The sequence below is a fragment of the Labrus bergylta genome, chromosome 24 (assembly GCF_963930695.1).
Source record: "Labrus bergylta chromosome 24, fLabBer1.1, whole genome shotgun sequence".
Taxonomy (NCBI): Eukaryota; Metazoa; Chordata; class Actinopteri; order Labriformes; family Labridae; genus Labrus; species Labrus bergylta.
The window spans coordinates 4,266,589-4,284,048 of record NC_089218.1 but is presented as its reverse complement, the minus strand read 5'-3'; the positions used below and the strand labels follow the sequence as shown (position 1 = coordinate 4,284,048).

Genomic DNA, 17,460 nt, shown 5'->3' with positions numbered 1-17,460 from the left:
TGCAACGTACAGCTCTTATTCCCTCTGAAATACTTTAAAATGGTACCTCAGACATTTCTGCTTGTAATAAAACGAATCAAGAAGTAGTCACAAACACAAATCTGGAACAAAAAGTGAGACATTTTGGCAGAAACCATGACTTTCTAAGTTGGATGAAACTTCTGTTTTGTCTTCTTGCTCTTAGTTTGATGCTTCCTCGTGTTTTTAATGTTCAACTTAAATTGTGAACTTCATCACAGCTCACATTTATAAAGAAAGGCACACAGATGAAGGCCGGGTTTACCATCAGGGCAACCGGGCAGTTGCCCAGGGGGCTCGAGATCCGTAGAGGGCCCAGGGCAATAAGTGCATTAGCAAAATATCAGATTAGATCTGGCTCTCCTTTAGCCTCTCTGCTGGAGCCACAGCAGCTTGTCACACAATGCCACAGAAAGCCATCATATCTGATTCTGTGGTAGCGGGGGCTACAGTGTTGTTGTGTGTATTTGGCCCTGACGTAGATCACATGATGCCGCTCCGAGGGTCTGAGGGTGAGACTTTAAAACTCGCCTCAGTGGTCTGTGGAGGAAATGAGTTTCCGATTGCGCAACTTTCTGTTGAGGTTTTTTGCACCGCCCCCACACTCCTCAGAAATCACAAACCAGCCATGTCAGAAGAGTACAAGCCAGAGAAAAGGTTCGCTTACAACGTCGATGCATGATTTTAGAAGAAAGCGTTCAAAACCACGACAAGAGGAATATGAGTGAGAACAGGAAGTAGGTCTCGGGTTTTATCAGCATCATCACATCAATCTAATATTTAACTGCTAAAAATGACAAAACGCTGCAACACTGTTGACCTTAAGGAAGTATCAGTGAGACTGGAGGAGAAATAAAAAGAGCAAAAAGACAATTTAGAACTTTAATGAAGGCATTTAATCACATTTCAGCCTTGTAGAAGTCTTCATATACAGATAATTGTTAATAGAATAACAGATTATCTAAGAGTGTTTTCTGTACAAAAAGCCCACAGGCCTTGATCAATATATTAAAAAGAAAAGCTCAATTGTAACACTGGTGTCCCCTTCAGCTTGATTTAGAAATACTGTACAACAACAATGGCAACAAAAGCAGCCACACGTATGGACACGCTCCAGGTTTCCACACACACACACACACATCCTTCTTTGGGCGGTTTGGGCGGCGTTGACCACCCGTAACAGAGGTTACAGGTTGACCACCCTTCCACACAGCAGCTATAAATAACAAACCTTTCATTCTTTCAGTCTGAGTCAAACAGGGCTGCTTCACAAAAAGTCAGATTTGAGCCTCCTCCCCTTTTTTTTTTTTTTTTACATTTACTGTAACTTGGACGTACTGTGCACCCCTGTAATCATCTGCTTTTTAAAACCACAAAAAGAGGGTTTTTAGGTGACGTAACTCTCTGCGGCGGCCGTATCGGTCGCCACAGCAACGGTCAGCTGATGTGACCTTAAAGGCCTGAGTCCTACGTCTCCTCACCTCTTCACATGGGAACACACACGACCACAACCGTCGCTGTCTCTCAAGTTTTAGTTCTAGCTAATCTGCACGCGTGACGTCAGATATGTCACTGGACCAATCAGGATTGAGCTAAATGTTCATACTAAATCTGATCTGATCAAGTCTAACTAAATTTGAGTTAGGGTTGTTGTTTTTTTTTTTAAACTATTACATCTATGACTTTATTTAAATTTCAACTATATGTGTTAATGTCATATAAAAAGGTTTATTTCCTAAAATGCTACCCGGCACAGTCAGAAACCTTCAAACTAAAAAAAAAAATGACCCACGATAGATAAATCAGCCTACATTAAATATAATTTAGACCTTGCCTTGAACACACACACACACACACACTCACACACACTCAGTGCAGGAAAGTCACTTAACCAGTATTTTCTTTATTCACATGGCGGCCATTTCTTCACAAATATCCTAATTTTCCAATTGGTCAGTCTGACCTATAGAGCAGCTTTACACGATTTGAAGCTCAAAAAACTCCTCTCCAGTGCTGGGAGAAGTGAGCTTATGTAAGAGGATTGAAGGCGTCTCGTATAGTTCTTAAACTAGCGCCCTCTGCAGACGCATCCAGGGATTACACCAACATCTGTTTACCTCACGATCTCAGCTTGAGGCCAGTGAGGGAAAGAACATAAAAAAGGCCGCCATGTGAATATGGTAAATAATAACATATTCATAGATATCAATAATAAAAGAAAACTAATGTGCAGAATTAAAGATTCTAGCTGTAGTTCTGTTCACTCAGTGTTAAATGACAGGAGGAGTCTGTGTATGTACACGCAGTGCCGTCACAGTTCTTGGAAGCAGAACCCGGCCGTGTCGGCTCGGCTCTGTGAAAGCTCTGTTAGCTTCCGCTGCACGCTGAGCTGGACGGCACGGTGCTGAGCAGCGAGGTCAGGCTCCGAGCGCGGCTGGTCCTTTCATCAAAGCAGAAGGGACGCCGGACTCCAAATCAGTCTGCACAGCAAAGAAAGAGAGATAAAAGTGTTTCTGGTCAGGTCTGCCAAAGAAAACGTCCACTTTTTCCCACATTTTGCAAGAAACAAATCCGTCTTCAGCGGCCCGCATGTCCTGTCAGGCTGGGACACACTTTTCCTGACGTGGTAACGTTTCCTTAATGGATTCATTATTTAACAATTGAAGGTAAAGAGCAACACTCAAATTATGTTAACTCCCTATACAACACATTGTGTCAGCAGGAACGGCGATGAATGAGTATTTCCACAGCAAATGTCAAAGCGTCAGAGGCAGGGGTCGTATTTTACATGTTATAAATCCCCCAAAAGAATACAAAAACACCCAGAGTAGGTCCCTAAAAACACACTCTCTAACCCCAAAGACCTCGACCACAAAATACTAAAACATTTCAGGAATTCCACAGTCATAATAAAGTGTCTGCCACACCTCAGAGTACATGTGGCAGCAATGTGAGCGATTCAGAGACTCACTAAACGGTACAGTGTTCAAGCTGAACGCACAAACACAACGTCGCTCAGATTAGCCAATTAGAGGAGGTGTAACTATAAAACAATCAACACTGCAAAGACCAAAAATACGTTTCTAATGAATAATAATGGCTCTTGATGAGAGTCATTTTAAGGTTCAGTTATTTGACTGTATGTAAGAAGTGGATCAGTTGTGTTAAAAGCTGAGCATGTGAGACGTTCAAATAGTTGCAATGTTTAAAAATGTTTGAGTTGGACGTTTTCTCCAAGAACAACAAAGTGAAGTTTGTCTCTAACCAATGTCTTGCTTTCTGTCTAGCAGCAGGTGTCACTTCCCTCATATCATCTGCAGGGTTTAGTTCTCTTTAAAGATATCATCGATGTCTTCTAATCTCAAAAGGAATAATCAGGGTGACTCCCTCATGATTCAAGTCCAGAACGTGTTGGCGTGCCAGACCGGATGTGGTCCTTCCCCTGCACTTCCTGTGAAGTTTCAGATACAAAAAGGTGCCACTAGAAACTTTTACTTTCAAGGCCCTTGTGAGTTGTTAATTCCCCGTCTTGTAGCTGAGCCACCACCAAACCCCTATAAATCTGTACATCGCCAGCAGGCCACACCAAAGAAATCATGGAAACGAGGACCCAAATAGACCAGCGGCGTTTTACTGGAAGAACCTCAGGCCTCGGTCCAACTTCCCAGCCGTGATTGATTGAAGCTGAATTACGCCCACTGATTCAGAAAAGAGCCACAAAAAGGCTTTGTGGTCTGCTCGCGGTTCAACTCAAGCCGCAGACATCACAACCTTTTCGGGCCATTCACAGCGGGCTTCTGTGGAGCAGAGCACGACTTTAAAGAACGTCTCAGTTTTGGTTTGACCGCATTTGTCTTGGTTTTAAAATGTTCAGCTGGAAGTCTTTGGTTTGGGACATCACTTCCTGCTGCGAGCACACAAATCAATCTGCCAGATTTAGAACAGCAATTCTTCTACTCTTCTCGACAGTTTGAAGTGGGCGGGGCTTAAGCAGACTAAGATGATAGTGCTTACCTTCATGCACAAAAACAGAATTAGCATTATTGTCACAGATTTCTTCCTGCTGCTGGTTGTGACAGAGCTTGAATCAGATGTGACAAACGCTCCCATTAAGGACTTGAGACACTCTGCATCACAGCTGCTTCTTCCCTTGGACAGCAATCTGAATCACATCACAGTAAAAGCCTATGTCCCTGCCAAATCTCAGGCCATGCAGCGACTGGAATCTACAGTATGTGTGTGTCTGTACAGTAGCGTCTAAGAGTGGGGGGGGGGGGTTGTTGTTATAAACTGAGCCGAGTTTCAACTTCAGCCTTTTGTCCTTCTTGTCACTGCTCGCTCCTCCTCCAGGCCCCCCTCGTTATGTCTGCCACCAGCCGAGGGATTAAACACAGAAAAGAGGAGGTCTTTTCTTCTGGCTGCTACCTCAAGACAATCAGCACAACCACTTGTTATTCAGCTCAGGATTCCAGAAGTTGGAAAACCAGGGAAGACTCGCCAGCAATGTGGAAAGTGTGGAGCAAACAGGAGCTTTTGTTGCTGTCGAAAATCTATTTTTGCTGCGACCCAGCTGCCATCTATTCCAAGATGTCCCACGCCGAGCTCTGGCCACAGATACTTGAGCAAGATGCAACACAACACTATCAATCACACACAATTGCAGTTTTTTAAGCGAGTCTAGGCTTTCCGTCGCCTGTGCGATGCTTTAGGGACGTTAGATCAACACAAAGACTCTTAAATCATGTTAGTTTTTGGAACTTGAAATGATAAGGGGACAAAGACTGAAAGATTTAGTCGATGTGTCAGTGTTTCCCCATCCTCGAGACATGAGGAAATGGGGCGTGTCCTGCCTCTGCTTTCTTATCGTGTAGAAAAATAAAGACGAGGTGGAAAAAGGAAACTTCTGATTCAGGTCTGTGGGAGGGAGCGTTTCCCCTCGCGCCAGGTCAAAAATGATTCATGATTTAGTTGATAAATAAAAATTGCTAAAACGATAAGGATCCACTTTGGTTGATTAGTATGCAGTTCATTAGGTTTGTAAGTGTTTTACACTGTTGAGCTCTTTTGGCAACATGCAGTAGGAGGATGCAGAAAAAAAAAATCATCTCATGTTTGAAGACAATACTGCAGAGAGATTTTAAATGTTCATGTATCTCCCTCTTTCCCACTTTCTCTGCCCAACACAAGTCTGGTTCTGCTCAGGGTTTCTGCCTGTCCCTTCTCACTATTTCCAAATGTTGCCAAAGTTCTGGACTCACTGAGTAACGCTGAGCTCCCAGAATCTGCACACTTTTTGAAGTGTTCCCAGGCTCTATTGTTGGGAAAATATGTATTATATTCATTGGGATTCCTCCTCCTGATTTTGGTCAGTCAAATTGTACGTTGCCAAATCCAAAAGGAGTCCTGGGACCGCCGTGACCCTGAGACATCAGCTCCCACGTTTGTTTTTCCTTCCTCCAAGACTTTTGTTTGGCCAGCAGCAGCGCCGACGTCAGCCAAGGCTTCTGTCATCGCTGCGATGACTTTGGTTTTCTTCCCGCCTCTCCTTGTTGGCAAGGAAATTTACGATAAAGAGGAAATGGGCAGCGGTTCACATGTCACATTGCGCTAGCAACGCACCGTTTCCGCGACAACCTGCGAGGATTTTGGGGAACGTGTTAACAGGGAGTCAAGGGAGTGTCGATGACACATGATTGGGCATCCTCTCCGACACCTCTGTGTGGAAAGTAGCTGTGAGGCTTGAGAGCTGACCTTTAGAGCGCTTTCAGGGAAATTGGTGAGGCGCTCCTTGGTTTGATGACGCTCTGTTTTTCACTGTCACTTTACCAGCATGCATTCCTTCTTCCACATTCAGAGTTACTTCAACTGGATGGATCTCTGTTTTTGGTCTCCATCCACCAACAGGTATAAACCTCACCACATTTTTAGTTGCTAAAAGCTAAAAAATGTTTGATAGAAGTAGCTGAATTTGTGTTTTTAAAGGTAGCATACTGATTTTTTTTTATTCACTCAATGCAGCGGTGGATGAGTGGTTGGCCTGAAAACCAAAACAACCAGCTGAAAGGCGCTAAAACGCTCCGTGAAGTTAAGGGAGAATGGCAGAGTTGGGATACATTTCTCTGCAGGTTTGGTAACTTTAAACAACATCTGTCACATTCAACCAGTCACATTAGTTTCTTTCTGCCTTACAGCAGCTTTAAATAAATAATTAAAAAGTGAATTCATAATCGTCTTTCCTCAAGTGCTCCGAGATGAGCGCGTCACTGCTCATGTGTGAACAATTCAGAACGATCGTGTCGGTGACAAGTCCACTCACTTGGCAGGAGCAAGATCCTGAAGTAAAGAGTGAAAGTTTAGCCTGTTCATAAAGCTACGCAGTCGTTCTTCAGAACAGCTCAGAAAAACCTCAAGACTTCTTTTTTTTTTTTTAACTCTGAATCCGTTTGTGTCGACATTACTGCACAAACTTCTTCCTTTTCACATTCCTGCTGCATGTTTTCCTGAGCTTCCGCAGGACTCAAGAGGGGCAAACGGAAATCCACACTCAAGCAATCACACAACAGAACTACTCACTCGTATTTTTGATGACTGCTCTAATTCGCTTTTCCAACCCTGCAATTCCTTTGAAAACCCACAAGAGCAAAAGCATGACCTTCAGCTGCTGCACACACTGTTATTTCACCTGTTTAAGGGTGGATTTAATTAGATGACACCTCAACGAGCGTGGACAAAAACAGCTATTACATTCTGCAAAGTCACTAAATCTGAGTTAAAGAGTGTATTTGGGGCTTCTGTGGGATGTGGGGCTGCAGAGTTTGGACTCACCGTCAGTGCAGATGAAGCACTTGCAGAGACACACACACAGACAGAGGAGGAGGATGGCAGCGACACCGCACACCGAGAGGAGGATGACCATAGCTGAACCCACTGCAGAAGAAAAAAAAACACACAGACATTTACTCCTACAGCACTTTATATGCTGTCAAATTACTACCTGTCACATACGTCTAACATCTGGAGAACGCACTTGAGGTGCAGTGGGAATAGAATAAAGACTGTTTTAAGCCTTCTCATATGCGGTGACATTTCAGGATTCAGGACCCCTTCTGAGTAGCCGTAGTTACCCCAGACTAAAATAGCAGAAGATGCTCACATGTGGGAAACAAAAGCTTTCTTTTTATAGCTCCCGAGCACCCAAAGATGAGATGTTTTTTTTTTAAAACTCTTTTGGACCAGTTAGGGAAGGAAGATTCAGAGCTTGCCTGATACTTCTGTTTCTGTAACTCATAAGCTTGAGACAGCATTTCCAATATGGCGACCACCATCAATCACAACTCTGCTTCAGAAACCAAAAGGTGACGTCACTGAGACTACCTAAAAAAAATTAATTTAAAAACAAGTTCCTCACTGTTTGTGTTCACAAAAGCTGTCAGGGGTTTCTCCAGACCCGGGTGGTGCACGATGCACTTGATGGAGTGTTCACTGAGCAGTCCTGACTGGAACAACAGCGTGCTGGTCACTATCGTCGTGCCGTCGCCCTGGTCGTAGGAAGAGGAGACGGGCGGTCCGAGGGTTTTGTTTTCCCCGCCGACGTCCCACGTGATGTCTGCTGCTGGCCGGGATTGAGCCGTGCAGTTTGCTTCAGTGAATCCCGAGGACGAGGCGACATGGCTCACCTCTGGTTTGGGTAAAACTGGAGAAAGAAAGAAAGTTGTTATTGAGAGTCTCTTGTAAAGTTTCTATTTTACTTTAAAAGGTTTGACAAGTGTTACTGGGGCGGTAACAAACTTCGTCAGCTGAAAACAAAAAAGGTGTAAAACTTTAAGATCAACTTTAAGGGAGGATCCCTACATTTCACTCTCACTAAAAAGGAGCAGCAATCTTTGTGCTGTTCTGCTTCTCTTCCTTTCCTCATTTATTGTTTGATCTTCTGGTTAATGTGTGTTTTGTATTTCATCTGAGCCTGTCGACGCCAGCAAACAGAAAGCAGAGATCTGTTCCTGTGCCTTCATAATGGAGACGGAGAGACATCGCATGTCAATCTCTGCTCAGCGCACAACAATGACACAAGTTGTCCTCCGACAGGCCGCCAGAAACACAGAAGCGAAGCGGCTTTTAGTGACTCTGCGCGTTTGTGCGTCTGAGTCTCTGCTCCCGTCAGATTGGACAAAGCGGTGCAAGGAGGCCACACACACACAAACACACACACTGAGGGCCTTGTGTCTGGGGGAAACAGTGAGCCACTCATCCCCTGGGCTTCATCCCGAATTAATCACCACTCTCCCCTCTGAGACCCCCTCCCCCCGCTCCCTCTGCTCAAATTATCACTCCAAAAACACACACACACACACACACACACACAGCCGCTCACAGTCCTGGAACGTGCACTCTTGACTTTGTGGTTAACACCTCTGCAGAGGAAAATAAAAAGCCGGGGTTAAGTGCTGTCAGGGGACATGTAGCACCGTCACCAAAGCGGGTCAGAACAGAAGTCTAATGACCAGAATAACTCTCACTTCAGGGTCGCCTGTGGTCTGTTTATACGCCACACTTCCCTTTCCTGCTATGGGATGCACACACACACACACACTCTTACACATTTCCTCTCAGGCTACAATACTGTATGTCTCCAATGTTATACAGTGTGAAAGCACATGGTCCCCTTGAGGTCCAGTAGAAAGAACAATTTTTAGAAATGCTTTTTTGTGCTGTAGTGGTCTGCATTCTCTATATAGATGACCATTAGAACATGAAACAACAGGTATTTAAGTTTAGATTCCACCTGTTTGGTGAACACAACGGCTCAGAGAGCGTCCCAAATCAGGCATCTATTCATCACCCTGGTAGAATTTTTTTTTTTTTTAAACCCAGAAATGACAAAACGGAGAGGCAGGCTTTCCAGCTTTGCTTTATCTGATCTGCTGAAAACAAAGACTGGAAATAACATCTGTGGTAAGACAAAATATCTGCTTCCAACATCATCATTCATATTTAACGGCCGGCACGACAAGGCTAAATTTAAAGTCATTGTTAATTTGATGTACTTTATTACATTTCCATTTAATTTAGTTTCATTTATGATGTCTTCTGTGGCTTTGACTTTTTAATCAAAACAGATAATTAAGCTGGAGGCGTGGCGGGTTAAACAGATAGGCAGGGTGTTTACCAGACAGCGACGACCACAGATGCTTTGGAGCAGCGTTATTGGAGGCGTAGGAGTGTTGCTTGACCAATAAAAAGACTAAAACAACCTAATAAAAGTGTCCTTTACATCACTTCATGTGATTAAACACAAGATCCCAAATGAATCCTGAACTACTCTAACACCAAACACCTGGCTTGCTTTTGGCTGTATAATTATATCGAATTAAAAAAAAGGAAGTAAGATGGTACTGACCGTAAACTGAGAGACAGGTGGTGGCGCTCTTGGTGCCATCCGGATACGTGTGGAACTCGCAGGTGTAGCACGCCTCGTCCTCCGTCCTCACCTGCTGGACGGTCAGCTGGGTGTCGCCCAGAGTTTGGCTCAAGTCGACCCGACCCTCAAACTGCTCGGCCACGCTGTGGTGGCCGTGTCTGGCGTGGGAGGCGACTGTCGTGGTGTCGCCCTGCTCGGCCGTCTTCCTCCACAGCACCTGTTGCACCCTCTCGGGGAGGCTGTACCAGCAGGAGAGGGTGGTGGACTTCCCGCTCACAGCCGTCTTGTTGCCCTCCTGGCGCACTTGACCTGCGACAGGAAACATGAAAACACGCCGAAATCTGTGATTGTGCTGTTGGAGGAGTCGTGTTTGCTTTTGTTTGTGTGCAGGTGACATAGCAACGAGAGGAGTCTGGGAGTCATAAACAAGGTTGTGCCAATTAAAAAAAAGTACAATAGGAAGTGCTGAGGCTCGGCAGCCGGGCGGGATAACTCCCCTGCTGGTTTTGGAGCTCAGACCTTTGCCTACTTCTTCCTGTTTTAAGAGTTCTAGTGAGAAAAACAAGCAGCTCTGTGACCCTCATGAGGACGGGCTGCGCTGAGACTTTGTACTTGTGGAAAAAAGAATCTAAGAACCTGTTACCTAAGCACACACAGAGTTTGGATTAAAAAAAAAAACTAAAACTCATGCTTCATTGTGGAACTAATGTTAAAGGACTCTTTGTGATCTAAATCATGAAAACATTTGTTTGCAGAGTCTAAAACTGATTTCCACCGTAACTGTTGAATGATGCTTTGCATGTCATTTTTTTTCCATGTAATTAACAGAACAACCGCCATCTGAATGAAATGTCCAAGAAAAACCTAATTACACACTAACCCGTGACGCTGACACACGTCCGCGCTTCCTGATGGCCTGAGGGGAAAACGTCAAAGACGCAGCGGTAGCAGCCCTCGTCATCAGGCCGCACCCTCTTGATGGTGATGTAGGAGGCGTCTTTGTTCGAGGTGGTGAGCTGCACGTTTGGGTCCTGATGGCTGATCCGTAGCGGCGTGCTTTGCTCGTAAGCCAGTAGGACCTCGTCCTGCTTGTTGAGCCAGCGGACCTGATGGACGGTGTCTCTGGACGTCGTTGTGATGTTACAGGTGAGCAGGAGGGGACGGCCGACCTCTGCTTTTAGATTGGCAGGAGCTGTGACTTTACCTGAGTGAAAAAAACAAACAAAGATATTCGATTTCTTTATCCCTATATGTGATATTACAGGTGCTGAAACTGAGAAACACACTTCAGTGGTAGCATCACTTTCTGAAACAGTAATAGAAATAGTAGTGACATCATTTTCCCTGGATACAGATATCAAACACCGGTCAGCTCTTTTATTTTAAAACCTTCTTCAATGTAAGAGTTAAAAGTGCGAAATATACTGAAAAATATCAAAAGTTAAAGTTCTCTTTCTTGCAGAAAAATAGTGCCCAGCGTTGTAGTTCTGGAGTCTGACAGCGGCCCTACATGTCAGGATGAGTGAAAGCTTTGAAACCACTCTGACATTACTTTCTTTGCTGTAGAGACAAAAAGTACGATCGTCGTTTTAGTTGAATGATATCTCAGAGTAGTCGATTCAACAACATACCGTGCGTCCCTCCGATGAAGAGCAGCAGACACAGGGGCAGCGCAGGTCCACACATGGCACACTCAGGCAGGCTTCAGAGTCTCACACGCTGACCCGCTATCACCTCCAGGCTGCAGCTGCAAACACAAACGCCGTCAGAGCGCTCGACCACAAACCTCCAAACAGCTTGTGACTGCAGCAGACTGGAACAAAAAGAATACACTTTAGATGAGCAGGAAAGAAGAGGCTGTGAGTGATGCAGACGCACTGAGCTGTCAGACGTCCGGTGCTGTGACTTGTCGAGCTGTTGTTGGTCAGCACTGTTGCGGCTGCATCGCGCACACACACACACACACACACACACGCTGCTGTAATGAGAGGTCAGAGGATGACATGAGCGGTGACAGCATTACAAAGATGACACTCTTTTCTCAGCAGGGGAGTAAAAAACAGAAAAAACAACTTTAAAAGAACTGATTTGAAAACATCACTTTGGGTCAGTTTTCTTTTGCATCTCTTTACTCGCGGTTGCCACAGTGACCTAATGTGTCAGCGTCAGCAGAAGCAGTTTTTCTCGTTTAAGGAGCGTTACCTGGGGGTCCGATAGAGGTTTTAAAAGTTAACGAACAGCGTGAAAACTCCCACTCACACGGCTGCAACACAAGACGCCGCTTCAAAGTCTAGACAAAACTCTAACCCTGAGGTTTCGAAAAACAAATGATTGTAGTCGGATGATGATGAAAGAGGTGATGAGGTATTAGTCATTAAGGTGGGTTTGGAGGCAGGTAAGCAGCAGGGTGTGCGTTTGCCGAGTGAAGGCATATTTGTTGGTCGAGTGTGAACAAGATATCATGTTGGAAATCGAATATTTGTCAAATACGTGGCTTAAAAATAGGTAGAAAAAGCAGGAATCAAAGTGTTCTTTAAATGTGGATAAAGGTGACGCTCAGTGGACTCTGTGGGAGAGAGAAACCAGTCTAAACCACATGACAGACCAGGTCCAGACCTCAGAGGTTTATGGGTGTTATTTGCTCTTTTACAGTGCCAACTCATCTGGCTTCAAACATTCAGCCTGCTCCTGTTGGGCAGCACTTAAATCATGTTACCACTACACATGACAACAAACAAATCTTAAACTGACGACTTTAAATCTTAAACTCCTCACATAACGGCCTAGATTCTGGTGAATTTACTTTTAGAGACACGCTTAAAATCTCCAAAAAGTTCCACCAGAGAGGGATTGAAACCAGGTGAGGAACCTTCATCCAGATGTGCGTTAAAACGTTTTGCTGGTTAAGTGTTGGAAGGCAGATGTTATTTGACATTTCTCAAACAGGATGCCGAAGGAGGAAAATGGATTAAATTAATTACCTGCCACACTTTCATGTTATTTCAAAGCAGGAGGAAAAGAAAGGCTCACATATGTAAGCCAATGTAGGAGCGTGTAAATCTTTCACATGGCAGATTTAACTCCTAGAAATCATGAAAATTGATACCATGCGATACAGATATCACAAAGTGTATGATATCCCCCAAAAAGTAATTGAAAAAAGGGAAGTTCCACAGGTTTGCCCTCTTTTGGGGGTTTGAAAACCTTTCTTTGGACATGATTACCGAATGAAATGAAAAAATACTATCAAAATAGTGCTGTAAAAGGAGGGGAAACTTGGTTTTCAACATATTTAAAGCAATTTAAGGGGTGTAAATAATTCACTTGGCAGGTTTAACACATACAAATCACAATTTTGATTAAGTACACAACACTTTAGCCTCAAATACAGGAATATTCCTCTTCAAAATATCAAGGGCAATGTCTTGGGGTGCAAAACTTTTATTTGCATGTTTCTAACGTGTAAATCATAAAATTTTATAAAGTGCTGTGAAGCGAAAACAAAGTAAAAACACATGTCAAACAAACATAAGGAGGACAATTGGCGTTAAAACATATTAAGCCAATTTGGAGGTTGTATAGCTTCTCTTTTTTTTATTTTATTTTTTTTTACAACAGAAACCATTAAAAAGTGCAATATTTTTCGACGTTTAAAACATTTTCACCACAGGTAAAGTGAAAACGTTTGTTTTTTTTTAGTTAGGAATACTGACATTGACTAAATGTTTAAACAAGTAGCAGTAAAAGACGATTTCAATGAGTTTTTGTCTTGATAATAATGACTAAAATATGCCTTTCTTCGACTCAAACGTCGATATCCTCAAAATAAAAGGTCCTTCAATGTTTCACAAAATGCGAATTGAAGTTTGTTGACTTACCTTCACTCATTCAGAAACTCCACAACTGTTACAATGTGAAGTTAAGACATTTTAAAATCGTCGTGTTACTCTGTAAAACTCAAAGACGCCACACTTACCCCCTGACAGAAAAAGGTCCTCTACTTAAAAGTCAGCTCCCAGTGTTTTTTTTAAATCTTCCAGAGCTACAGGTGAAGCGACACTGGTGCACAGCTCGCCATAGTTCATGCATTTAACCTTAAGTGAGTTCTGCTGTTTCACGCCCACCACATCCTCCAAGCAGCCTCAACTCGTCTCCCATTGTGAGGACACAGTGACCACTAGTGGCCATGTGGTGAAACTGCAGCGACAAAACCTGCAAGATTAAAGTGAAAGAAAAGGTTTGACAGGTAGATTAAAAACATTTTTATTCTTTAAAACAGTTCATTACAAAAAAGCAACATTTACATTTTGCATCCTGCATAACTGCAACCATCACACTTGTTTTACAGCCATTCACAAACTGAAGACTTCTGCAGCACACCTAAAAGGGTCTTTTCAAACCTCTGATCAACACTTGAGACTTCAATTAAGAATATTTCACAAAAATGTGACCTGTAAAATTCAAAGACACTTTAAAAAAGTACACCTACAAAAATGCAAAACTACATGTGAAGTTTAATATGTACAGTCTAGAAAACAAATATTGTAAAAGACATGCCTGATCTATGATTTTGAATTATTATGAATTCTGCTGGCATTAAAGCTCACAAACATGTATGATTCATTATTAGTGTATACTTTGTTTCGTTTAAAGAGTAAGCAAAGAAAAATACAGTAGTGGTTATTATATACGGGCAGTATTCAAAAACAAAAAGTATAACAAAGACCCCATCTAGTGGACATGTTGTGCAACTGCAGCTGAACTCACAGCACTGCAGTTAATACATCCTGTGGTTAGAAAAGGAGGAAAATGTGGACACTTTGTCACTTTATCTGACAAAATAAGTATTATGGTCATACATGGGGTCACTGGTTTGGAAATGCTGAACAAATACATTTTATTGTAAATGATCTCTTGTGGACCTATCACACACAACCATGACACATACATGAATTCTGGTTTGTTATTTCTGGTAAAACCGAAAGGTAACCAACATTCATTATGTATTATCAGAGTATACTATTGGTCCACGGTAAGTTCATTGTTGGGTTTGTTTTAAATGAAGACTTAGAATGAAATGAGGAAAATTGAAGCTGCATAATTCAAATGTATTTAAAAATATATCAAAATGTATGAACAAGAGATGCATAAAAAAGGCAGCAAATGCATCATATGGATTCAAAAGAGAATCTGCTGGACTTAACACTCATCAGCAGACACAGATGTGTGTCCTCTAACATGCTGCAACATCTGGACTGATATGTTGAAGTCACTCTTGTTCACTTTGTCACCTTGTGTGTTTCTGCATCACTAAAGAGTTAGCTTTTTTTTACACTGTGGTGTCCGAGATGAAGCTTGTTTTATGAAGTTGATCATCTTTTTAACAGAAGACCGCTGCCTTAGGCCCTCCTGCTCGTTCTGTTGATGCATGAAAGGCGTTCTGTTCCTTTAAGGGGGAAAAAAAACATTCTGGTGAATTTCTTCATCAACGTTGAAGATGTTAAGATAGGAAGGTGGTCATTATCTTACATGAGAGGTTTCTCAGTAGGTAGCGGTGTTTTGATCACCTCAGGATCCTCCTTGTTCTTACACCAAGACTTTGGGCTGGATTTGTAAAAATATTGTTTAAAGAAAAGATCATTAAAATCAGCACAAACACACAAAGAAGAACTGATTTGGGGTGATTTCAGTGTAATGTAATAATTAACAACAACAACAGAGCAGTGCTAGAGGAGAAGGTTACTTAAGTCAAAGCTAAAACGTTTTCTACAATCATTGGATTAGTTCTTTTTTGGTCATTTACATTGCAGCCTCTATATAAAAAATCTGTACCTGTTCAGTAGTTTTCGTCTCAGAAAGCACAGAAGACAGAACAGAAGAACCACTAAAGAGACTGTCACAACTGCTGCGATGACCAGAGTAATACCAGCGTCATTAGATCCAGTGTCGACCTTTGAACCTGATAAAAAAAAAACTTCATAAATACAACGTTGACCATGTGTAGAAATAATAATCTATAATAATGATTCTCACCATCTTCAGACGACAGCTGGACTGCAGGAATCATCACAGAGTCCTTCTTCAGAGGAACGGAGGGCACTTGAACTTCACATTCAACCTGTGTGCTGTTGTCATAGCTACGCCTCAGCAAACATGTGGTGTTAACAGTGACCGTACCGTTTGTGTTTTTGAAACTGTCTATAGAAACGTTGAGTTTTTGATGCAGGGCGTTTAATGTGACAGTGGGAGCAGGTCGACCCGTAGCTGAGCAGAAAACAACGGCCTCTTCAGAAAAGTTTGATTCTCTGACGTGAAGAACGGGTCCATGCAGCTCTGAAAATACAAGATGAAAGTTAAAGAAGAAACTCGAGGGATGACATGAATGTGTTGTATTACTAAAGCAGGTACTGACCGTAGAGTTTGAGGCAGGTTGTAGCAATGAGAGCTCCATCAGGGTAGGTGTTAAACATGCAGCGATAGCAGCCTTCATCCTCCTCCGTCACGTTCCTGATCAGGATGGAGCTGTTCTGCAGTCCAGCATTAATTAACTCCACTTTACCTTGAAAACCAAGGTTCACCAGTTTCTTGGAATATTTGTTGTAGGTGGCCACATTACTCTCTCCATCAGGTAGAATCTTCTGCCAGGTGACTTGATGAACGTCCTTAGATTTCATGAGCTGACAGTTTAAGCAGGCCTGTTCTCCCACTGCTGCCATCACAGTGTGCTGAGTTTGTATCAGAGCTGCTGGAGCTGCAGAGACACAGAAACATTGTTTGACTCAAAACTTGATTCCTTTAATCAATAATTTTCACAATAAAGAGGCACAGACACATGGATTTTTAACAAAGTTTTTACCTCTATAACTCAAAATCATTCAAAAAGTGATCTCAAAGCAATAAAAGTTAATCTAGTGTGAGTGAGGCTGCATGTTTCAGTATTTTCAGACACAACAGAAACTCTGGTTGCTATGTTACAGACTACAATATGAGGTAGTCTACAAACACACTGATGAAGCCGGGTTCATTAGGGTTTGTTTTTCTCTGCAAAATATCAAACAGAATATGAGTTAAACCAGGAACTATGCAAAAGTGTTTCAAATAAACCGCCAGAAATGTGGCGCCAAAATACCTAACTAAAATTAATTTAGAAAACAGAAACAGCTGCGTTCAGATTAACAAAAAATACATAAAGACTAAAAGTTATAGCCTGAGCATTAAACATTTCTTACCTTTCTGAGAGACTGTCAGCACAAATAAAGAGAGAATAAGTGCACGCTGCGCCATATCTTTCCTGCAACCGCCACTAAACTAAAGTGAAAGTAATGAAAGTACCGAGCTCTGATATGAAGCCGCTTTGTGTTGGTTAAAATCTGGATCAACAGAGACCTCTAGTGGCCACAAGGTGCAACTGCTGTTGATATAAAAAAGAGAGGACAATGTGGTCACTTCTTTTTTTTCCTTTTTTTTTTTTAAACAAAATAAGTATTATGGTCATACATGGAGCTACTGGTTTGGAAATGCTGGACAAATACATTTAGGTTGTAAATCAATCACACATAACCATGACACAGAATCAGAATCAGAAATACTTCATTAATCCCAGAGGGCGATTGAGTCGACATAATTGCACTTAAGCACAAAATAGCAGTAGAAATATAGTTATATACACTACAATAAAATATTAATGAAATAGGAATGTAATATACATGGATTCTGATTTGTTATTTCTCTTGATAGTGAAGATGACCAACATTAGAGTAAACTACTGGTCTATGGTAAGTTCATTTTTGTGTTTGAAGAATCAAAGAAATAAATAAAAATTGAAGCTGCAGAATTTAAATGCATTTCTTGAAAAATATATAAAAATGTATGAACAACCGATGCATAAAAAAGGCAGCAAATACATCATATGGATTCAAAAGAGAATCTGCTGGACTTAACACTCAGACAGACATAGATGTGTGTCCTCTAACATGCTGCAACATCTGGACTGATATGTTGAAGTCACTTGTAACACTCAGGAT

The 17,460-nt window shown here is 42.3% G+C and overlaps 2 protein-coding genes across 4 annotated transcripts; both read right to left on the bottom strand.

Annotated features, from left to right (window-relative positions):
- Positions 1 to 886: 886 nt before the first annotated feature.
- LOC110001332 (OX-2 membrane glycoprotein) lies at positions 887 to 13,551 on the bottom strand. 3 transcript variants are annotated; one of them, XM_029281883.2, is made up of 7 exons: positions 13,413 to 13,551; positions 11,068 to 11,183; positions 10,317 to 10,640; positions 9,416 to 9,745; positions 7,427 to 7,711; positions 6,844 to 6,945; positions 887 to 2,498 (listed from the first exon to the last, which is right to left on the bottom strand). In XM_029281883.2, exons 2-7 carry the CDS (start codon positions 11,120 to 11,122, stop codon positions 2,494 to 2,496), a joined length of 1,101 nt encoding a protein of 366 aa, XP_029137716.2. In that variant the 5' UTR covers positions 11,123 to 11,183; positions 13,413 to 13,551; the 3' UTR covers positions 887 to 2,493. The 3 variants fall into 3 exon arrangements, with proteins under 3 accessions (XP_029137716.2, XP_029137715.2, XP_065808009.1); XM_029281882.2 differs by having other exon boundaries at positions 11,068 to 11,249; positions 13,413 to 13,548; XM_065951937.1 differs by lacking the exon at positions 13,413 to 13,551 and adding an exon at positions 11,315 to 13,362.
- A 132-nt stretch (positions 13,552 to 13,683) lies between these two features.
- Positions 13,684 to 16,812, bottom strand: LOC110001333 (nectin-4-like). Its single transcript, XM_020656819.3, has 6 exons — positions 16,666 to 16,812; positions 15,849 to 16,187; positions 15,470 to 15,769; positions 15,269 to 15,395; positions 14,966 to 15,040; positions 13,684 to 14,882 (listed from the first exon to the last, which is right to left on the bottom strand). Exons 1-6 carry the CDS (start codon positions 16,718 to 16,720, stop codon positions 14,747 to 14,749), a joined length of 1,032 nt encoding a protein of 343 aa, XP_020512475.1. The 5' UTR covers positions 16,721 to 16,812; the 3' UTR covers positions 13,684 to 14,746.
- Positions 16,813 to 17,460: the final 648 nt, after the last annotated feature.

Coding starts and splice junctions, on each gene's coding strand:
- LOC110001332 (XM_029281883.2), bottom strand. CDS start 11,122: ATGTGTGGACCTGCGCTGCCCCTGTGTCTGCTGCTCTTCATCGGAGGG. Junction 10,641..11,067: donor CTTCATCGGAGGGACGCACG/GTATGTTGTTGA, acceptor TTTTTCACTCAG/GTAAAGTCACAGCTCCTGCC. Junction 6,946..7,426: donor AGCTTTTGTGAACACAAACA/GTGAGGAACTTG, acceptor TTTCTTCTGCAG/TGGGTTCAGCTATGGTCATC.
- LOC110001333 (XM_020656819.3), bottom strand. CDS start 16,720: ATGGCGCAGCGTGCACTTATTCTCTCTTTATTTGTGCTGACAGTCTCT. Junction 15,770..15,848: donor AACCTGCCTCAAACTCTACG/GTCAGTACCTGC, acceptor TTGTATTTTCAG/AGCTGCATGGACCCGTTCTT. Junction 15,041..15,268: donor AGACGAAAACTACTGAACAG/GTACAGATTTTT, acceptor TTACAAATCCAG/CCCAAAGTCTTGGTGTAAGA.